This window comes from Phoxinus phoxinus (assembly GCF_949152265.1).
Source record: "Phoxinus phoxinus genome assembly, chromosome: 2".
Lineage (NCBI taxonomy): Eukaryota > Metazoa > Chordata > Actinopteri > Cypriniformes > Leuciscidae > Phoxinus > Phoxinus phoxinus.
The window spans coordinates 451,162-472,271 of NC_136877.1; the positions used below are offsets into that span (position 1 = coordinate 451,162).

The 21,110-nt window shown below is 42.9% G+C and overlaps 11 protein-coding genes across 11 annotated transcripts in view; 5 read left to right on the forward strand and 6 right to left on the reverse strand.

The window, feature by feature from the left end:
- Positions 1–953: 953 nt before the first annotated feature.
- On the reverse strand, positions 954–1,331 carry LOC306985715 (histone H2B-like; the record flags this gene model as incomplete). Its single annotated transcript, XM_079588286.1, has 1 exon — positions 954–1,331. The coding sequence occupies one exon, from the start codon at positions 1,329–1,331 to the stop codon at positions 954–956; it is 378 nt and encodes a 125-aa protein (XP_079444412.1).
- An 844-nt stretch (positions 1,332–2,175) lies between these two features.
- Positions 2,176–2,487, reverse strand: LOC306985733 (histone H4; the record flags this gene model as incomplete). The annotated part of the gene is made up of 1 exon (XM_079588330.1): positions 2,176–2,487. The coding sequence occupies one exon, from the start codon at positions 2,485–2,487 to the stop codon at positions 2,176–2,178; it is 312 nt and encodes a 103-aa protein (XP_079444456.1).
- Positions 2,488–2,841: 354 nt separating this feature from the next.
- On the reverse strand, positions 2,842–3,823 carry LOC306989476 (histone H3.2). Its single transcript, XM_079595246.1, has one exon. The coding sequence runs from the start codon at positions 3,798–3,800 to the stop codon at positions 3,390–3,392; it is 411 nt and encodes a 136-aa protein (XP_079451372.1). The 5' UTR covers positions 3,801–3,823; the 3' UTR covers positions 2,842–3,389.
- A 3,001-nt stretch (positions 3,824–6,824) lies between these two features.
- LOC306989396 (histone H2A-like) lies at positions 6,825–8,717 on the reverse strand. The gene has a single exon (XM_079595090.1). It carries the CDS (start codon positions 8,186–8,188, stop codon positions 7,802–7,804), a length of 387 nt encoding a protein of 128 aa, XP_079451216.1. The 5' UTR covers positions 8,189–8,717; the 3' UTR covers positions 6,825–7,801.
- Positions 8,718–8,805: 88 nt separating this feature from the next.
- Positions 8,806–9,728, reverse strand: LOC306985703 (histone H1-like). Its single transcript, XM_079588262.1, has one exon. The coding sequence runs from the start codon at positions 9,682–9,684 to the stop codon at positions 9,055–9,057; it is 630 nt and encodes a 209-aa protein (XP_079444388.1). The 5' UTR covers positions 9,685–9,728; the 3' UTR covers positions 8,806–9,054.
- A 1,644-nt stretch (positions 9,729–11,372) lies between these two features.
- LOC306989419 (histone H2B-like) lies at positions 11,373–12,693 on the reverse strand. Its single transcript, XM_079595132.1, has one exon. The coding sequence runs from the start codon at positions 12,654–12,656 to the stop codon at positions 12,279–12,281; it is 378 nt and encodes a 125-aa protein (XP_079451258.1). The 5' UTR covers positions 12,657–12,693; the 3' UTR covers positions 11,373–12,278.
- A 2,084-nt stretch (positions 12,694–14,777) lies between these two features.
- LOC306989583 (histone H2A-like) lies at positions 14,778–15,253 on the forward strand. Its single transcript, XM_079595434.1, has one exon. The coding sequence runs from the start codon at positions 14,799–14,801 to the stop codon at positions 15,183–15,185; it is 387 nt and encodes a 128-aa protein (XP_079451560.1). The 5' UTR covers positions 14,778–14,798; the 3' UTR covers positions 15,186–15,253.
- Positions 15,254–16,383: 1,130 nt separating this feature from the next.
- On the forward strand, positions 16,384–17,146 carry LOC306986177 (histone H3.2). The gene has a single exon (XM_079589092.1). The coding sequence runs from the start codon at positions 16,720–16,722 to the stop codon at positions 17,128–17,130; it is 411 nt and encodes a 136-aa protein (XP_079445218.1). The 5' UTR covers positions 16,384–16,719; the 3' UTR covers positions 17,131–17,146.
- Positions 17,147–17,817: 671 nt separating this feature from the next.
- On the forward strand, positions 17,818–19,402 carry LOC306986182 (histone H4). Its single transcript, XM_079589128.1, has one exon. It carries the CDS (start codon positions 17,861–17,863, stop codon positions 18,170–18,172), a length of 312 nt encoding a protein of 103 aa, XP_079445254.1. The 5' UTR covers positions 17,818–17,860; the 3' UTR covers positions 18,173–19,402.
- LOC306986181 (histone H2B-like) lies at positions 19,022–19,399 on the forward strand (the record flags this gene model as incomplete). The annotated part of the gene is made up of 1 exon (XM_079589127.1): positions 19,022–19,399. One exon carries the CDS (start codon positions 19,022–19,024, stop codon positions 19,397–19,399), a length of 378 nt encoding a protein of 125 aa, XP_079445253.1.
- A 1,399-nt stretch (positions 19,403–20,801) lies between the features above and the next one.
- LOC306994731 (serine/threonine-protein phosphatase PP1-beta catalytic subunit-like) overlaps positions 20,802–21,110 on the forward strand; it is a 13,708-nt gene continuing 13,399 nt past the window's right edge. The window contains exon 1 of the mRNA XM_079605513.1: positions 20,802–20,977. Within this exon, the coding sequence (XP_079461639.1) occupies positions 20,929–20,977 (49 nt within the window). The 5' untranslated portion in view covers positions 20,802–20,928. The remainder of the gene's footprint in view (positions 20,978–21,110) is intronic.

The following is a 21,110-nucleotide window of genomic DNA, read 5'->3' on the forward strand; positions in this document are numbered from 1 at the left end:
TTCCGTTACCCAAAAGGTTTGAGTGGAAGCGCTGGTTTTAGGCCTGTGGCCTTGCCGTCCTGTGTCATGACCAGTTTAGAGGAGTATATGGTGTCCATTTTAAAGACCGAAGTGAACTCTGCACTGCACTATTACAACCCTCATACGGGCCGGGCCGCAGTTCAGAAGTTAACACTGTCACTTACTTTATTACTAAACATCAGGAAAACCCAAAAGCGTATGAACGCCTATTATTTGCTGATTAGTTCTGCTTTTAATGCAGTTCAGCCCCACCGTTTAATTCAAACGCTGAAGATAATGTTGATTCTTTTTTAATCAGGTATCTTTCTGTTTTTACTAATCGGACCCAACAGGAGTCGATCACACTGGGAATATCCACACAGTTCTCTGCAGTTCTTCTTTACATATACCGGTACCAACGGGTGTTCAAGTTGTGTTTATAATAATTGTATGGTGAAGATGACACAGCGATAGTCTTTTGTATAAGAAGACTGATTTGTCAGTTTATTTCTCAGTGGTATCAAGGTTTGTAGAGTGGTGTGATCTAAATCATCTTATTTCTAATACTGAAAAGACTGAGATGTCAGAATTTCCCCTTTGAGGACAATAAAGTGCATTTAATTTAATTTCATTATTCAAAACCACAAGGCTAAATGTTGAGTTAATAAAAATAACTAGACTGTGCATAAAAACATAAAACGAACAAATAACGTTGTGGAGCCACCGTTGTAAAACAGTTTAGTCCATTAGCACTGATCGCAGGCCTCAATCTGAACACCTCAGTTAGACAAAAAAAAAAAATGTAAGGGTCATATTGACAAATTAAAATAAACGGTTCAACACTTATTTTGAGTTTAGAAGACGATATTTGCAGCAGATATATAACACCATCAGCTCTCTACAGGACAGTGTGCGCGGCTCTTAAAAGAGCCTTCGTGTGCTCGGCTCCGGCTCTACTTGGAGCTGGTGTACTTGGTGACGGCCTTGGTGCCCTCAGACACGGCGTGTTTGGCCAGCTCTCCGGGCAGCAGCAGACGCACGGCGGTCTGGATCTCTCTCGACGTGATGGTGGAGCGCTTGTTGTAGTGAGCGAGACGAGACGCCTCACCGGCGATGCGCTCGAAGATGTCGTTGACGAAAGAGTTCATGATGCCCATCGCCTTGGAGGAGATGCCGGTGTCAGGGTGGACCTGCTTCAGCACTTTGTAGACGTAGATGGCGTAGCTCTCCTTCCTGGACTTTCTGCGCTTCTTTCCGCCCTTCCCGGCGGCGCTCTTGGTGACGGCCTTCTTGGAGCCCTTCTTAGGCGCGGGCTTGGCTGGTTCCGGCATGATGAGGAGTGACCGCAGAGAGACGAGTCCGTGCAGCTCCGCAGCGACTCTGAGCCTTTATTCACCGCACTATGCTAATTTACCAGGAGACGCGGGAACTCTGACTGCCTGTTTTCATTGGCCGAGCCCGTAAACTCGTGTTTCATTGGACAACTCAAAGCATCATGAGCGGATCGAGGGCCAATCACAGGCGGTTAAATGATAGCCCCGCCCACCGTCCTATATTTGAATGACACATTTTAGTTTCTTTCATTTCCCGCTCTTTTTTATTTATAGATTTGAGTAATAATTAGATAAAATAAACGGTTCTATCTAGACACATATTGTGCACCGTCGTGTAATTCAAACATCTAATTAAACACATTTAAGCAGTTTTGGAGAAAAGAGACCAACAACGGCCAGACTCCCTTTAAAAACAGCTTTTCCTCAGAACTTCATTTATTCGTGAAACTGAACTACTTAAACTACAGAAATAGCAAATAAAAGCCCATTTCTGTAAAACAGTGTTCTCGTTTTTTGAATTTCACTTCTACTTGATTTGGTACCATTTTAATTTAAGTGCATTTTTGTTAAATTTGAAAATCACCGCGTTTGAGCAACTGTAAATGTGAGAACAATCTATTTTACGCATCGTCTGTTTGGTAAAGAGAATGAAAAGATAATCAAAGTCTGATATATGTTATTGTCTAATTTAATAGCGGATTAATAGAGTACACTGCTGGTCAGGAAGAGGAACACAAATGTATGATGTTATGTTACTCAGTTAAATCATGGCTCTCTCTGTGCGGGAGTGTGTGGCTCTTAAAAGAGCCGTTGGGTCCGTCAGTGTCTCCGGGTCCGGCGTTTATCCCCCGAAGCCGTACAAGGTGCGTCCCTGCCGCTTCAGCGCGTACACGACATCCATGGCGGTGACGGTCTTCCTCTTGGCGTGCTCGGTGTAGGTGACGGCATCGCGGATCACGTTCTCCAGGAACACCTTCAACACACCGCGGGTCTCCTCGTAGATCAGCCCGGAGATGCGCTTGACGCCGCCGCGGCGAGCCAGACGCCGAATGGCGGGTTTGGTGATGCCCTGGATGTTATCGCGCAGAACTTTACGGTGACGCTTCGCGCCTCCTTTTCCGAGCCCTTTCCCGCCTTTGCCTCTTCCAGACATGCTTACAAGATCGTTCAGGTCAAGTGTGAATTGCGAATGTTGAATGGAGGCTTTTTATACTTGCTTACAGGACCTGACAGAAACCAGCGCCGCGTCACATGCGCGCACCCCTCCCCCAAAGTATAGAGCGCGAAACATTTAACCGCCACTCCTCCGATCTGCAGGAGCTTTCCCTCGTTTTACATAAAACATTCAGATAATATAATCTACAGTAGAACTGGTTAATAATGAACAGCGCTGTTCTACAAGCTCAGCAAAGTAAACAAAGAGGGACACGAGACATCACAATATTGATTATCAAGTCAAGTCATCATTTATATAGCGCTTTTAAAAATGTAGATTGTTTCAAATCAGCTCTACAGAGATAAACGTATAATTTAAGGTAACAGATTGTTTTGGCTTTATAGCGGTTCTTGAATAATGTTACTTTCCAGCTAAAGTTAGACTATAGTACAATTAATAATAGTGGCGTCTGATATTTTATTTTGTGTGTGTGTAATCCCCACACAAATGGCATTATCTGAAAACCTTTCAGATTCACTCATATTGGTTTTGTTGAAGTGATAATTTGCACTAATGATCTCCTTTATCCTGTATTGTTTCTGCTTAATGAAAATAGGCACATTGGAATAATTTAGTTGTATTAATACTGAAGGTCTGATCCAAATGTCATAAACACTGATGAATTTGAACAGAAATGGCCAAATAAAGTGTTTTAGGAAACTTAATTGTTTACACCTTTTCCCCTCGAATAATTACCCAGAACTATGCTTTACTGAAACAAGATCTCACACTGCATAATACTGCTTTATATTCAGCGTTAAAGTGGAAATTGTCTCGTTTATAGGAAGTGATGTGTGGCTCTTAAAAGAGCCGTTGGGGTTTGGTGCGCGTGCACAGGTCTAGGCGCGCTCTCCGCGGATGCGGCGCGCCAGCTGGATGTCCTTGGGCATGATGGTGACTCTCTTGGCGTGGATGGCGCACAGGTTGGTGTCCTCGAACAGACCCACCAGATAAGCCTCGCTGGCCTCCTGCAGGGCCATGACCGCGGAGCTCTGGAAGCGCAGGTCCGTCTTGAAGTCCTGGGCGATTTCTCTCACCAGCCGCTGGAAAGGCAGTTTGCGGATCAGCAGCTCGGTGGACTTCTGATAGCGGCGGATCTCCCGCAGAGCCACGGTCCCGGGCCGGTACCGATGGGGCTTCTTGACGCCGCCGGTGGCGGGCGCGCTCTTCCGCGCTGCTTTAGTCGCGAGCTGCTTCCTCGGGGCTTTGCCGCCGGTGGATTTGCGAGCGGTCTGCTTGGTTCTGGCCATCGCTGCAGTTTCTCCTCTCTCTGTCCTGCTTGCGCTGGAACAACTGATGCTCTCTGTTACACGCCTCCTGCTTTTATAGCATTGGACCGTCACGAGCTCACAGTGTCGCGATGATGCAGAGGCTTGTGATTGGCTAGTGTGTGACGTAGGCTTATGACTGCTAGCCAATGACTGCGCGTTTCCTCTTTTCAAGCACGCGGAGGGTTTCCCGCTCAAGACGCTTTGCTCAGTTGTGGACTATTGTGCTCATTAATCAGTGTAACAAACCACATTTCTGTATTTATTTGTTCTGAAATACTCAGAATTACCCAGCCTTAATTTCCAGTGGTTGCAGATCTCTGATCAGAACACAATCACACTACAGTATAAAGCTCTGCGCCAGATATTAAGACACACTGTCATCATCCGGATAGTTCAGCAGCAGCTGCTAAAGACCCGCAGTAACACTGACTAGTTTCTGTTGCACTGACATTCCCTGAAGCAGATGTGGAGTGTGGTAGACATATAACTATTTAACCCTCTATGATGCGGTGTTGCCTCAAGGCAGCATAGTGTATATTAGTTTATTTTTAATAAAATGAGACACCCATTTATTGGTCAGACCAATCTTAGGGGAGAAGAACTCAAAAGTGCAAAAGAGCGGTCACGTGACCACAGGGTCCATTTTGTGTCTTGTTTGCACGGGTCACACGGCTCCGTATTTTCACTAGTTTGCATCCTTTAATCACCCACAAAAAAATATGAGTCACCTTCACTGGTTAGTAAAGAAGTATTTTCAAGATCTTAACATTATATATCATCAAATGTTTTAGAGGACATAATAAAAAAGCGAAACTTTGTGTTTGCCTCAAGGCAACATTATATCGCATAAGGCCAGGCACACTGGGTTGGAAAACAAATATATTATACTTGTTAGGAAAAGAGTTAGAATTATCTACATATTTTGCATGATTTTGTAATGCACTTCTATAGTAATAGTAATTCACACACAATATCTGCACGTGGGTGGTGGATATAAGCCTGATAATGATAACTTTTTTATTGGTTATAAAAATATCTAACCGTGCACGGCACCGAGTCTGCTTTATTAAGGGTCTCTAATGATATACTGTTAGCAACGGACGCTGGGATGCTAATACTGTTGGACTTAACCTCGGCCTTTGAGACAGTTGATCATAAAACTCTCTCATACACCGACTGGAATATTCTGTGGGCATCCAGGGAACTGTCCTCAGCTGATCTTATCTAACAAATAGAAGTTTCTCTGTCAAACTGGGTCATTGTTCTTCCTCGCCAGCCCAACTCTCCTGTGGAGTGCCTCAGGGGTCTATTCTCGCACCCGTTCTTTTCCCCTGTATTTGCTTCCTCTGGGCTCCATGTTCAGAAAGTATAGTGTACCATTTCACTGCTACGCAGATGATACACACATTTATTTGCCTTTGAAACGCAACAAAGGTACTGCTCTGAAATCTCTTTTTGCATGCCTAGAAGAAGTAAAAATGTGGTTTTCTCAAAATGTCTTATTTTTTAATGAATCCAAAACCGAGGTTATAGTCTTTGGCCCCCATGACAACTAACATTGATCTGGATTATCTTTATCCAACTTCATCCTGCATTAAGAGCTTAGGTGTTCTCTGGGATCAGAACCTCAAATTTGAAAAACAGATTAATGTGGTGATTACTTCTTGTTATTTCCAGCTACGTCTTAAGATCAAATCCTCCCTTTCTGAGACAACCTTAGAGATTGCTGTCCATGCACTCATTACATCACGGTTGGATTATTGCAACTCTCTTTACTTTGGCATACCCAATATTGCTCGTCTCCAATTAGTTCAGAACGCTGCTGCAAAGTTCCTCAAAAGAAAACGTAAATTTGATCATGTTTATCCTATCTTAAAATCACTGCATGGCTAACCTGTGCATTTTAGAATTGAGTATCAAATTCTTCTTTTTGTTTTTAAATCCGTAAATAATCTGGCACCGAGTTATTGGTCTGAGCTACTCTCTCCACACGATCCCACACGAAACCTGCGGTGGTGATCAGAGGCTTCTGTCCCCAGATCACGGCTGGAGAAGAGAGAGGACAGAGCCTTCGCTATTGCGGCCCTAGCCTTCCGGTTCACATCAGAGCGGCTCAATCTCTGCCTGTTTTTAAATCCTCTCGTAAAACCTCTTTCTTTTCTTTAGCTTTTAATTCACTATGAGTTCCTGTCATGATTGTGTGGTTTGTCTTTGTTCTTTATTTTGTGTATTGTTCAGCACTTTGGTCAGTCCTGGTTGCTGTTCTTAAATGTGATATAAATAAATACAAACTTGAAACTTGACTTGAAACATTAATAAGAATAAAAATCATCAAACATACTAACATCGTTTTAAAACTTTTAAAATGTTATTGAAGAAACTCTGCAATATGAGTAAATCAAACATCTCACGTCAAGAAGCTTCAACATGAACATTTTAAGATTAGAAGAGAGTGTGTTGTTAATTATTTATTTCAGAGTCCAATCCCTATTGGTTCTGCTCCTGAGCTGGTCTCTTCACTGTCCCTGCTCTCCCTCAGGTCCTCCTCTCTCCAGCCGAGTCTTGTTGTGTCCTCTCTTTACTGGACATCTCTGCCCGACAGACTAAGAATTGCATCTTTTAATATGCAAACATGGTTAAATTAAGTATGAAGTTGAAAAGGAATACATTAGTTATATGGGTAATTTAATCTTCACAATTAAAATCATTCAATATTTATTTATCATTAAAAAAGATGTATGTAATATTGTGTGACAAATATATCATATGATGTGACTTGGAAAAACGGTCACACCATATGACATTTGTTCAGGTAAGCTAATCTCCTGGTTAACTAACAACATCGAGCTTAAACTTATCATGGATGATGGACCACAGGAAGCCAGAAGTGGATGAAGGACAGGGTAATATGTGCAGATCGTGTATTATATGAAAGGGCTCGAGCAGCAGAGTTCTGTACCGTTTGAAGGCGATGTATTGCTTTGGTGGGAAGCCGCTGTATAGGGAGTTACAGAAGTCCAATCTGGAAGTTATGAAAGCATGAATCACAGTTTTCACATCTCCAAAGTTAAGAGAGGAACGTATACGAACAATATTCCGCAGGAGAAAGCACGACTTCACAGTCTGACCGGTGTGTGAAAGAAAGCATACCGGGGGTCACACTAAACTCCCAGACTCCGCAGTCTTCGAAGGCCTGATAAGTGGAGGTCTTTACACAACAACAGCTGGTATGCTGTAATATTAATAATGTAATAATCTTGTCAGGGGAACAACATAAAGGTATATATTTAACAAATACCCATTTTTATTAGTATATGACATCATGGACAGGTAATTGCATGTCATGTCATCCACCCACTTTTTATTATGATCTCCATATTTTCTATAGCACCTAAAAAAGGTATAAAACACAACAGCAGATGATGAGGAAGAGGAGTGATCCTGTGATGAGGAAGAGGAGGATATAGTGGCATTGAATCCTGCAGAGATGAAGATGATGATAACTTGGTAATAATTGTGTTCCTCTATGGTACAATGTTACCTGAGAGCAACAGCTGGATATAAAATGTTACTTTTTATTCAATATGTATTACATTAAAAACTGGATAAATGTGTTTAAGTGTCTCGTTAAAGAAATGTATGTCTTCAATAAATGTATATAGTTTCTCTAAGTGAAAATGTCAATGTTTCAATTTATCCGTTGTGGTAGAAACTTGCAATATACTTAAAAAATAAATACTGTTTAGATTGCAGTCCAATTTTAGATAGGAAAAAAACATTTTCTCACTGATATCATGTTGCATACCATAGAGGATTAATATTAGAAGAGAGGTGTCCTAAGTTTACTCGTAAAGAGGTTATTTTTATCCACAATCAATCGAGTATAGGATGTGTATGGTCACACACACAGAAAGCTCTCCACCAGATAGAGTGAGTGGCTCTTAAAAGAGCCGTTGTTGGTCGGTGAGGGGCCGGAGCGCTTATTTGGCCTTGGCGGGCTTCTCGGTCTTCTTGGGCAGCAGCACGGCCTGGATGTTGGGCAACACGCCGCCCTGAGCGATGGTCACTCCGCCCAGAAGCTTGTTCAGCTCCTCGTCATTGCGCACCGCCAGCTGCAGGTGCCGGGGGATGATGCGGGACTTCTTGTTGTCCCGAGCGGCGTTTCCAGCCAACTCCAGGATCTCCGCGGTCAGATACTCGAGCACAGCCGCCAGATACACAGGAGCTCCGGCACCGACGCGATGGGCGTAGTTGCCTTTGCGGAGGAGCCTGTGGACACGGCCGACGGGGAACTGCAGCCCTGCCCTGGACGAGCGGGTCTTAGCCTTCGCTCGAGCTTTGCCGCCGGTTTTGCCTCTGCCGCTCATTTTAGAAATCAGTTCCTAAAGCTTCACAGTGGAAGAGAACAGATGAAGAGCAGCGCTTCCACACACTGGCTTTATCGAGAGCGCCAGTCGCTCATTGGCTAAGAGTCTGGTGACATTTAAACCAATCCCTGAACTTCCCTCCGAAACCCAACCCCCTTTCTGGCGGGAATAATAATTATGCACGAGTATTTGACAGAAGAGATGAAACCATTGAAATATTTGAGGGAGAAATTTCAAATATGTACAAAAATAGATTTTATACAAATTATAAAGTTTATAAAACATTGACCCAATACTGCACAAAATTATGTTCCTATTGTGATACTGGAGTTTAACACTGCGTATTGTTTTTTGTATTATCACAATTCTCCAGTATAGTGTTATCTGTATATATTCTGCACTGTTATACAATTTATTATTCAAACTGTGATCACTAAAGATCACATGGGGAGTTAAATTAGGTATAAGTTATGGGTAATGCAATTTAATTTATGGGGACATATATTGATAAGGCAAATGGGTGGACAACTTACTATATGCCTGTCTGTTTTTGCTCTAAGACCATTTTGTTGTTATCTTGTAACAATGACAAATAAATAAAACTGAAACCGTCATAAGCGTATTGGCCATTATTATGCATAAGAAATGGTTTAAAAGTTTCTCAAAACTTTGTGACTAGTTTTAGATACAAAAGTGTTTCTATTGTTCGTTCAGATTGCAGAGTTGAGCTGTGAACTGAAAGTCTCATTTTGGCTATTTGCTCTAAAAACTAACAAATTACTAAAATACACGAGTTTTGCTCTTTACTCGGAGTTAGTGGGTGGCTCTTAAAAGAGCCGTTGGTGTAAATGAACAATAGTAGAGGTTTATCTCTTCTTGGGCGCTCCCCGCTTGGGCTTGGCGGCTGTTGGCTTCGCCGCCTTCGGTTTCGCCGCCTTGGCCTTTTTCGGGCTCTTGGCGGCTTTCTTCGCGGCCGCGGGCTTCTTCGCCTTCTTGGGGCTCTTCGTCGCCTTCTTAGCGGGCTTGGCGGCGGGTTTCTTGGCCTTCTTGGGAGATTTCTTAGCGGCGGCTGCGGGCTTCTTCACCGCGGCGCTCTTGGGCTTCTTGGCGGCGGCGGGTTTCTTGGCCGCGGGCTTCTTCGCTTTAGGAGCCGCTTTCTTGGCCGCGGGCTTCTTCTTGCTCTCGGCTTGCTGCTTGTTGAGCTTGAAGGAGCCCGAGGCGCCGGTTCCTTTGACCTGCACCAGGGTGCCTTTAGTCACCAGGCTCTTGATGGCGATCTTGACGCGGGAGTTGTTCTTCTCCACGTCGTAGCCGCTGGCGGCGATCGCTTTCTTCAGCGCGGCGAGGGACACGCCGCTCCTCTCCTTGGACGCGGACACCGCTTTGACGATCAGCTCGCCGACGCCGGGACCTGCTTTCTTGGGCTTCGCAGCGGACTTCTTCTTGGGCGCTTTGGCCGGGGCGGCAGCAGCCGGGGCGGGGGCGGTTTCTGCCATGATCTCTCTCTCTGGTCGGATGATCTGCAGCGTTTCTAACACGGTCTGCTATCAGCAGTGAATGAGTAGCGCTCGCGCGGCGCTGCGCCTTTAAATAACACATGAGAACCTCGTAGACTCAACCCTCCCGCTCGGTGTCTGTGCGCGTCCTCGAGCCGCGGACTCTTGTGTTTTCTTCTCTTACATTTGGGGCAAAACTGGAGCGATTAAATAGTTTTTCGCAGTCAAAACAAAGCGAACAGCAAGCAGAGGTTCCGGGCTTTCATTAGAGACTAAAACACGCGAGGAGGAACTGTTTATTTTGACTCTGTCAGCTCAAATCCGAGGCGAGCATCAGCCACGGAGAAAAGCTGTGTGTAAATGTGATGGAAAGTTTGAGTGTAAAAGTGTGTGAGAGTCTGAAGGCGTGCTGTGTGTGTTCAGCACACAGTCCGAGAGAGACTTCAGTGACTCCGCATCGGTGAGGGTCGTGAGGAGGCTTTGGTACAGCTGCTGTTTTGGGCGCTTGAAGCACAAGAACATCATCAGAGTCTGTCTGTGACTCTCATCTCTGGCCTCATCATCAGCATCTCCATAATCATAAATATACACGTCTGATCACACAGTGTTACTGTTTTAACTTGTGTTCATAAGCTGATGTGCATCATATCGTGTAAATAAAAATGTAAATCGTCATTTGTTTCTCAGTTTTCGGCTTGTGAATGAGGATTGTGTTAAAGCTCTGAATGAGTTTCTCCTTTAAAGCAAGTGACTTAAAAACAACTTATGTTTCTCTCTCTGTCTTATTTCCCTCCTTGTTCTAGCTTGTACTTTTCTGGACAACGTTTGAAACTTTGTATTCAAGCATTTTGTATTTGCTTCATAAGTCTCTTGGGATACAATGAACTGCTAAATTATGGAAAGTAAATAATAAAGCACATGTTACTCACTCTAATAACTAATTTCATAAAATAGTCCTCATATTTACAGTATATGCTTGATATATTTGCACCAACCCGATCTCACCAAATGCGTCTATATAGCACGCAGTGTGTTTATCGTGTAATATTTGCACAGACGTTGGTGTTTTAGTCATATTATAAATACTAGTTATTTGGCCCAGATAATTATCTGTGTGTTGTGAGATTCCCATTTATTTTCACAAGAACAACAGAAAATATATGACTCATAATTCTCCTAATTTTCCACTTTATTGGTGTGGATATTTTGTGCCTCACATGTGAAACCAAACACACACAATCTCTCTTTAACTCAGAACCCAAACTGAGAAACGTCTCGACCTTAAACTAACTTTAGACATTGATGGGCTTAAATTTAAATAATTTTGCTGTTGAAACTGATTAAACAATGATAGTTATTTCACTCATAAACAATATTAGTTCCCAGCTTTGTTCGGCTGGACAGATTTAGTGACACAAGGTTTTAAGGATCCAACAATTCATTTTTAATTTTGTCTTAATGTAAATTACCCAATTACTGAAGCCTAATGTTGAACTAGATGCAGTTTTCAGAAACTGTCCCGGTAAACTTTGCTAATATTACCAGCCAGTCAGATTTCTTATAGTTTATTAAAAACAAAGATGACATTTATGTTTCTATGACCTTCATTGAGTGTTTAAAAGGAGCAGTAAACAGGCCAGATGTTATATTATATTAAAGCAGGTCAAGATAAGCTTGCTGGTCCACAGATATAAAGCCGAAAGGGTTTAAAATGACTAAATTATAGATAATGAAAAGTAAAGGCACAATCTAAAGCAACAGAGGAAGAAAGTCCTGTAATAAACACATTAATAGTCGCATAATCCTGTCATGTGTTCTTGCAGAGCCTGAATCTACAGGACTCCCAGCAGTTTCTTGTGCAAACTTTATGAAGCATGAAAATACATAATTTAATGTAAACGTGATTTGAAAACCCTACAGGTTTATCTGCCATTAAACCGACAGATGAGCTGGACTCCTGAAGAGGCTGGAGAACAATAGTCACTGTTGGGTCGAAACTCTGGAATCAAAATCCAAGGAGATTTATTTAAATGTCACAGAAGACTAAAGCGAATCTCAGGAGAGATAATGTGGAGAGAAAGATGGAAGATGATAAACAGACACGGGGGAATAAGAGAAGGCCAGACACAGAAACACCGCAAGAGAAAAAAGACAAACATTATAAATGGTATATACATTTTTCAAAACATCAGTGAACAGAGAATATAGTATAATATATAAGGATTTTCACTGGATGAATTTAAACAGAATGTGCTGTTATTTTACAGACTTCATTGTTGTGAGAAAACTGCAGAGGAGAAGATTCAGATTAATCATAATATATAAATGAGGATTATTAAAGGGCAAGAGGAGGAGTGCAGGGACCCGACCTGATAAAATACACCCCGGTATGTGTAAAGTGTATCTCATACTATTAACAATGTTGAAAAAATACCTAAATTTTCAGAATGCTAAAGATTAACAAAGAAAAAACTAAAACTTAACTAGAGACAAAAGCTGAACCTTTTTAGCATTTAGATTGTATAGCGCCATCAGCTCTCTACAGGACAGTGTGCGCGGCTCTTAAAAGAGCCTTCGTGTGCTCGGCTCCGGCTCTACTTGGAGCTGGTGTACTTGGTGACGGCCTTGGTGCCCTCAGACACGGCGTGTTTGGCCAGCTCTCCGGGCAGCAGCAGACGCACGGCGGTCTGGATCTCTCTCGACGTGATGGTGGAGCGCTTGTTGTAGTGAGCGAGACGAGACGCCTCACCGGCGATGCGCTCGAAGATGTCGTTGACGAAAGAGTTCATGATGCCCATCGCCTTGGAGGAGATGCCGGTGTCAGGGTGGACCTGCTTCAGCACTTTGTAGACGTAGATGGCGTAGCTCTCCTTCCTGGACTTTCTGCGCTTCTTTCCGCCCTTCCCGGCGGCGCTCTTGGTGACGGCCTTCTTGGAGCCCTTCTTAGGCGCGGGCTTGGCTGGTTCCGGCATGATGAGGAGTGACCGCAGAGAGACGAGTCCGTGCAGCTCCGCAGCGACTCTGAGCCTTTATTCACCGCACTATGCTAATTTACCAGGAGACGCGGAACTTCTGACTGCCTGTTTTCATTGGCCGAGCCCGTAAACTCGTGTTTCATTGGACAACTCAAAGCATCATGAGCGGATCCATGGCCAATCACAGGCGGGTAAATGATAGCCCCGCCCACCATCCTGTGTTTGGACGACATGGTTTCCTTTGTTTTATTTCCCGCTCTTTTTATTAGTAGTAGTTTAGGAAAAGAAGCGGTTCTAGACAAAAATTGTGGGGAGCCTGACGAAAGAGACCAATAAAGGTCAGACTCCCTTCAAAAACTGATTTTCATCGGAATCTCATTGCTCTATGAAACAGTTTAAATTACAGGAATAGTAAATAAAAGCCCATTTTAATAATATTACAAATTTTCTCTTCTGCTAACATACCACTCTGGTAATTATTATTATTATTTATTTTTTGAGGAACCACATTTAGCATCAGAGAATAGATAAAGGTTGTGTAATACAAATATATTGTAGGTATCATCTGTTGGGTAAAGAGAATGAAAAGATGCTGAAAGTCCTGATACATTATGAGACTTTGAGCTCATTAATAAAGTTTATTCTCGATTCAGAAAACAAAGTCCTATTTAATGATTCCTTGCTTGCATGAATTATGATAACCTCAGTCAGGATTTTTTTCCCCTCTGTGGGTTTGTTGCTCTTAGGGTAATGCTTTTCTAATTTTATGTTTTTACACCTCCCTAGGTGCAGATTTATGATTCTTAACTTTATATAGAGTCTTCTTCTTCTGATGCTTTATGGCGGTTGCCAGACCAGTTTATGGTTTATGATCCGTATATATTACTGGGATGGAGTGTGTGAGGTGATGATATCATGGTAAAATAATAATAATACAACAACAAAATCTACCTATATTCTATTATATAACTTTGTTATTTTCAGGAAACTTAAAAGAGCTTTATATGCTTTATAAGTGTTTAGCACATTCTGTAATGTCAGAGAATTGAGGCCTGCAGATTTTAATTCCTCTTTTCACTTCACACACTCCTCCGCACACGCGTTACACTGGAGGTCCAGAGGATTACACCGGATCCATGCTTTATCATGAGTGATTTATTAAGTGTCCAATTCTCAATCGAGATATAACTATCATCCTTCCCATTATTCAGTTCTTACATGGCCAACTTGTTTATATTATACAATTGTCGTCCTGTGTCTTCTTCATGCCATCTCTCTGACAATTTAACTTAACCTTTAATTTGTGATTTACTCAAAGGTATGTGTATGTCTATATCTGTGTGCTTAAGTAATTCTGGCACGCATAAAACATTGACTCTAATTATCCTTTGGCAGATTCTATACAAACTTTGAAGTACTTATATTAATATATCTTGCCAAGATTCAGATTTCCCATTCAATATATGTGTAAGTGCAACTTGTGCAAGTCTTATGTAAGTACTGTAGGTTTGATTTATTGCACACACTGCACGGCTCTCTGAAGCCATCTCAGTAAATACTAATATAGCAGTTCTTTCTGCAGATTTATATTTAAAGTGAGGAATAATTGCAGCGGCTGTACACGTTTCTGCGTCTTTAGAACCATCTGTATAATATAAAGTATTCAGTTTGTAAAAACTGCTGCACAATTGTCTCTTTTGGAACATTTATTCATTCATTATTTGCAAATCAACTGTTGGCATTGAGAAGAGCAGAGCCACTGTGGGGCTAATATTGACATTACTGATGCCTATTTGTTGAGCCTGCTGTCCAGCCAACGCTATTCAGATATGTCTGCTCATATTCCCAGCAGTTTTACGATGTGTTTTTAACTCGGTGATTTGTAAAATTACCTTTAATATCACTCAGTCCTTTTAGTATTCTTTAACTGCATGGCCTTAACCGTCACAAATACTCGTGCATAATTATTATTCCCGCCAGAAAGGGGGTTGGGTTTCGGAGGGAAGTTCAGGGATTGGTTTAAATGTTACCAGACTCTTAGCCAATGAGCGACTGGCGCCCTCGCTAAAGCCAGTGTGTGGAAGCGCTGCTCTTCATCTGTTCTCTTCCACTGTGAAGCTTTAGGAACTGATTGTTAAAATGAGCGGCAGAGGCAAAACCGGCGGCAAAGCTCGAGCGAAGGCCAAGACCCGCTCGTCCAGGGCAGGGCTGCAGTTCCCCGTCGGCCGTGTCCACAGGCTCCTCCGCAAAGGCAACTACGCCCATCGCGTCGGTGCCGGAGCTCCGGTGTATCTGGCGGCTGTGCTCGAGTATCTGACCGCGGAGATCCTGGAGTTGGCTGGAAACGCCGCTCGGGACAACAAGAAGTCCCGCATCATCCCCCGGCACCTGCAGCTGGCGGTGCGCAATGACGAGGAGCTGAACAAGCTTCTGGGCGGAGTGACCATCGCTCAGGGCGGCGTGTTGCCCAACATCCAGGCCGTGCTGCTGCCCAAGAAGACCGAGAAGCCCGCCAAGGCCAAATAAGCGCTCCGGCCCCTCACCGACCAACAACGGCTCTTTTAAGAGCCACTCACTCTATCTGGTGGAGAGCTTTCTGTGTGTGTGACCATACACATCCTATACTCGATTGATTGTGGATAAGACTTACGTCTTTATCCCACTCCCAGCCACTAAACCATTTCAGTAATATTAATATCACAGCCACTAAACCATTTCAGTAATATTAATATATGGTATGCAACATGATCTCAATGAGGAAACTAATATGTGTTGTTATTCCTGCTCAATATGGGACATTATAACAATCAATTTGTGATTTTTAGAACCGTGTTTGTGGCAACATTGTGCCACACCAGGTATATTTGACATTTTCGCATAGAAAAAATGAATATATTTATTGAAAACATACATTTATTTAATCAGACAAATACATTTATCCAGTTTTTAATGCATTACAAATTCAATTTTAATGAGATAACATTTAATATGCAGCTCTTGCTCTCAGGCAACCGTAGTGGAGCACAAGTATTACAATCATATCAAGTTATCTCATCCATCTTCATATCCATCTTCATCTTCATCCTCCTCTCTCTCTCTGCAGGATTCACTGTCACTATATCCTCCTCTTCCTCATCAACTGCTGTTGTGTTTTATGTGCTATAGAAAATGTGCAGTTTGTATGGGATTTATTATTCTTAGAAATGCATTACAAAATCATGCAAATATATGTAGATAATTCTAACTCTTTTCCTAACTAAAATAATATATTTGTATCCCAACCCAGTATGCCTGGAATGGCCTTAAGCAAAACCATTAAGGTACCATGTTGCCTTGAGGCAAACACACAGTTTTTTATTAAGTCCTCTAAAACATTTGATGATATATAATGTTAAGATCTTGAAAATACTTCTTTACTGACCAGTGAAGGAGACTCATGGGATGCAAATGAGTGAAAAATGCTCTTTTCATTGGGGACATATGGAGCCGTGTGACCTGCTGCCAAGCTCTCATAATGTATTGGATATTACTAGATTACCCAAAATCAAAAACTCCACATCTGCTTCAGGGAATGTCAGTGCAACAGAAACTAGTCCGTGTTACTGCGGGTCTTTAGCAGCTGCTGCTGAACTATCCGGATGATGACAGTGTGTCTTAATATCTGGCGCAGAGCTTTATACTGTAGTGTGATTGTGTTCTGATCAGAGATCTGCAACCACTGGAAATTAAGGCTGGGTAATTCTGAGTATTTCAGAACAAATAAATACAGAAATGTAAGAATAAAGCCTATAGGTTTGTTACACTGATTAATGAGCACAATAGTCCACAACTGAGCAAAGCGTCTTGAGCGGGAAACCCTCCGCGTGCTTGAAAAGAGGAAACGCGCAGTCATTGGCTAGCAGTCATAAGCCTACGTCACACACTAGCCAATCACAAGCCTCTGCATCATCGCGACACTGTGAGCTCGTGACGGTCCAATGCTATAAAAGCAGGAGGCGTGTAACAGAGAGGATCAGTTGTTCCAGCGCAAGCAGGACCGAGAGAGGAGAAACTTGCAGCGATGGCCAGAACCAAGCAGACCGCTCGCAAATCCACCGGCGGCAAAGCCCCGAGGAAGCAGCTCGCGACTAAAGCAGCGCGGAAGAGCGCGCCCGCCACCGGCGGCGTCAAGAAGCCCCATCGGTACCGGCCCGGGACCGTGGCTCTGCGGGAGATCCGCCGCTATCAGAAGTCCACCGAGCTGCTGATCCGCAAACTGCCTTTCCAGCGGCTGGTGAGAGAAATCGCCCAGGACTTCAAGACGGACCTGCGCTTCCAGAGCTCCGCGGTCATGGCCCTGCAGGAGGCCAGCGAGGCTTATCTGGTGGGTCTGTTCGAGGACACCAACCTGTGCGCCATCCACGCCAAGAGAGTCACCATCATGCCCAAGGACATCCAGCTGGCGCGCCGCATCCGCGGAGAGCGCGCCTAGACCTGTGCACGCGCACCAAACCCCAACGGCTCTTTTAAGAGCCACATCACTTCCTATAAACGAGACAATTTCCACTTTAACGCTGAATATAAAGCAGTATTATGCAGTGTGAGATCAGGTTTCAGTAAAGCATAGTTCTGGGTAATTATGAGGGGAAAATGTGTAAACAATTAAGTTTCCTAAAACATTTGGCCAATTTCTGTTCCCTTTGATCAGTGTTTCTGGCATTTGGATCAGACCTTCAGTATTAACACAACTAAATTATTCCAATCTGCCTATTTTCATTAAGCAGAAACAATACAGGATAGAGGAGATCATTAATGCGCATTATCACTTCAATAAACCAATGAGTGAATCTGAACTGGACAAGATATTTCAATTTTTGTGGGACACACACACAGGCATACAGATAATTAAAATAGTCATAATTTTACTATAATCAATATTGTGATGTCTCGTGTCCCTCTTTGTTTACTTTGCTGAGCCTGTAGAACAGCGCTGTTCATTATTAACCAGTTCTACTGTATATTATATTATCTGAATGTTTTATGTAAAACGAGGGAAAGCTGCAGATCGGAGGAGTGGCGGTTAAATGTTTCGCGCTCTATACTTTGGGGGAGGGGTGCGCGCATGTGACGCGGCGCTGGTTTCTGTCAGGTCCTGTAAGCAAGTATAAAAAGCCTCCATTCAACATTTAAAATTCACACTTGACCTGAACGATCTTGTAAGCATGTCTGGAAGAGGCAAAGGCGGGAAAGGGCTCGGAAAAGGAGGCGCGAAGCGTCACCGTAAAGTTCTGCGCGATAACATCCAGGGCATCACCAAACCCGCCATTCGGCGTCTGGCTCGCCGCGGCGGCGTCAAGCGCATCTCCGGGCTGATCTACGAGGAGACCCGCGGTGTGTTGAAGGTGTTCCTGGAGAACGTGATCCGCGATGCCGTCACCTACACCGAGCACGCCAAGAGGAAGACCGTCACCGCCATGGATGTCGTGTACGCGCTGAAGCGGCAGGGACGCACCTTGTACGGCTTCGGGGGATAAACGCCGGACCCGGAGACACTGACGGACCCAACGGCTCTTTTAAGAGCCACACACTCCCGCACAGAGAGAGCCATGATTTAACTGAGTTAACCATAACATAATACATTTGTGTTCTTCTTCCTGACCAGCAGTGTACTCTATTAATCCGCTATTAAATAATTAGACAATAACATATATCAGACTTTGATTATCTTTTCATTCTCTTTACCAAACAGACGATGCGTAAAATAGATTGTTCTCGCATTTACAGTTGCTCAAACGCGGTGATTTTCAAATTTAACAAAAACGCTCTTAAATTAAAATGGTACCAAATCAAGTAGAAGTGAAATTCAAAAAACGAGAACACTGTTTTACAGAAATGGGTTTTTATTTGCTATTTCTGTAGTTTAAGTAGTTCAGTTTCACGAATAAATGAAGTTCTGAGGAAAAGCTGTTTTTAAAGGGAGTCTGGCCGTTGTTGGTCTCTTTTCTCCAAAACTGCTTAAATGTGTTTAATTAGATGTTTGAATTACACGACGGTGCACAATATGTGTCTAGATAGAACCGTTTATTTTATCTAAATATTACTCAAATCTATAAATAAAAAAGAGCGGGAAATGAAAGAAACTAAAATGTGTAATTCAAATATAGGACGGTGGGCTGGGCTATCATTTAACCGCCTGTGATTGGCCCTCGATCCGCTCATGATGCTTTGAGTTGTCCAATGAAACACGAGTTTACGGGCTCGGCCAATGAAACCAGGCAGTCAGAAGTTCCGCGTCTCCTGGTAAATTAGCATAGTGCGGTGAATAAAGGCTCAGAGTCGCTGCTGAGCTGCACGGACTCGTCTCTCTGCGGTCACTCCTCATCATGCCGGAACCAGCCAAGCCCGCGCCTAAGAAGGGCTCCAAGAAGGCCGTCACCAAGAGCGCCGCCGGGAAGGGCGGAAAGAAGCGCAGAAAGTCCAGGAAGGAGAGCTACGCCATCTACGTCTACAAAGTGCTGAAGCAGGTCCACCCTGACACCGGCATCTCCTCCAAGGCGATGGGCATCATGAACTCTTTCGTCAACGACATCTTCGAGCGCATCGCCGGTGAGGCGTCTCGTCTCGCTCACTACAACAAGCGCTCCACCATCACGTCGAGAGAGATCCAGACCGCCGTGCGTCTGCTGCTGCCCGGAGAGCTGGCCAAACACGCCGTGTCTGAGGGCACCAAGGCCGTCACCAAGTACACCAGCTCCAAGTAGAGCCGGAGCCGAACACACAAAGGCTCTTTTAAGAGCCGCGCACACTGTCCTGTAGAGAGCTGATGGCGTTATATATCTGCTGCAAATATCGTCTTCTAAACTCAAAATGATAAGTGTTGAACCGTTTATTTTAAATTATCAATATTACCCTTATATAATGCAGTAATTTTATTTATTTTTGTGTCGACCCCTGAGATGTTCAGACTGGACTGAAACTGGTTTACAGCGGTGGCTTCACATGATATTTGTTTGTTTTATACACACGATGTGGTGTTTACAGCAAACTCCTTGAATACTCATATTCCGCATTTTAAACCAGATTAATCACTTCAGGACGACACAGGATCAATTTAAAGGAAGTGAAGATATTTGAAGCTCTAACCTGTTTATCTGAAGCCTTGCTCTCCAGACCTTTCATTCTTGACATTTATTTCTATCATGTGTGGCTTTAGTCTTTTGTGTGTGTGTGTGTGTGATCTGCTGAGCGTCAGCTGAAGCGGTTTTAGAAATAAAATAAAGTAAACTTAAATAAATCATGTTTTTTTTGTGGAAACTAATATAATATATATTCTAGATCTAAGGGTTGCAAAGTTAGGATCTAATACAGAAATCACCTTATAGCGCCACCTAGTGTGTGTGTGTGTGTGTGTGTGTGTGTGTGTGTGTGTGTGAACAATCACAGACTGGAGAAAACTAGATCACAATCTAAAAATAAGTCAGAGATTTTTATAAATTTCACATTATGCAATACTACACTGTTAATAACTGTATTAATAACTGTATTAATAACTGTTCGCTGGCATAATAATCCTCTTGATGTTTGAGTTGGACGCCAAATAAATAAATCCAACAGGTCATTTCGTCACAAATTTACAGCTTTTAAGTTTTTCATGAAAAAGAGTATTTGACAAAAAATTTTATAATATTTGTATTAAATGTAGTTAAAATGGTTGAATCCTGTTTGATGAGTCTGTGTGGGAGTAAATGGATGTAAATGAAGAGCTTGTTTGGTGAAGATAATATTTTTCTGCTCATTAATTAAGACCTTTTATGTGTTTTATGTGTTTCTACGCTGCGATAATTAATACAAAAAGTAATTTTATTAATTCAAAGTAGTGTTTTTAAATAGAAATGACTCAATGGCTATGTGGACATGTACAATACCATAAAGTGTTTAAAAATATATATTGAAATCAATTATTGGAAATAAATAAATAATAATACACTTTATTTTGTATAGCGCCTTTAAAGAAGCTTCTCAGGGCACTTTACACAATACAAATACAAAGAGAAAAACAAAAAATAATAAAAGTAAAAATACACAAATGGAAATACAAAGCGTAAATATGTTATAATATGTTTACTTTGATTGAATAAATAAGTAAAGCTCGGCAGATGTTGAGCAGGAATGCCGTGTCTCGGCTCAGTAAAGCGCGTAACCGCCTCTGTGAAGGTCAGGAGACTCGTGCGCACGCGCCCAGTGCCCGCGCAGTGATCGAGCGCGCGCTGCGGGTGTCAGTCAGTCAGTAATGGCGGAGGAGCTGGACGTGGATTCTCTGATCTCCAGATTACTGGAGGGTGAGTAGCGCTCATCTACGTGTGTGTGTGTGTGTGTGTGTGTGTGTGTGTGTGTGTGTGTGTGTGTCTGTCTGCGACAGCAAACGCGCGCTTCACTTCACCTCAGTGTGTGTGTGTGTGTGTTTAAACATGT

Coding starts and splice junctions, on each gene's coding strand:
- LOC306989476 (XM_079595246.1), bottom strand. CDS start 3,800: ATGGCCAGAACCAAGCAGACCGCTCGCAAATCCACCGGCGGCAAAGCC.
- LOC306989396 (XM_079595090.1), bottom strand. CDS start 8,188: ATGAGCGGCAGAGGCAAAACCGGCGGCAAAGCTCGAGCGAAGGCTAAG.
- LOC306985703 (XM_079588262.1), bottom strand. CDS start 9,684: ATGGCAGAAACCGCCCCCGCCCCGGCTGCTGCCGCCCCGGCCAAAGCG.
- LOC306989419 (XM_079595132.1), bottom strand. CDS start 12,656: ATGCCGGAACCAGCCAAGCCCGCGCCTAAGAAGGGCTCCAAGAAGGCC.
- LOC306989583 (XM_079595434.1), top strand. CDS start 14,799: ATGAGCGGCAGAGGCAAAACCGGCGGCAAAGCTCGAGCGAAGGCCAAG.
- LOC306986177 (XM_079589092.1), top strand. CDS start 16,720: ATGGCCAGAACCAAGCAGACCGCTCGCAAATCCACCGGCGGCAAAGCC.
- LOC306986182 (XM_079589128.1), top strand. CDS start 17,861: ATGTCTGGAAGAGGCAAAGGCGGGAAAGGGCTCGGAAAAGGAGGCGCG.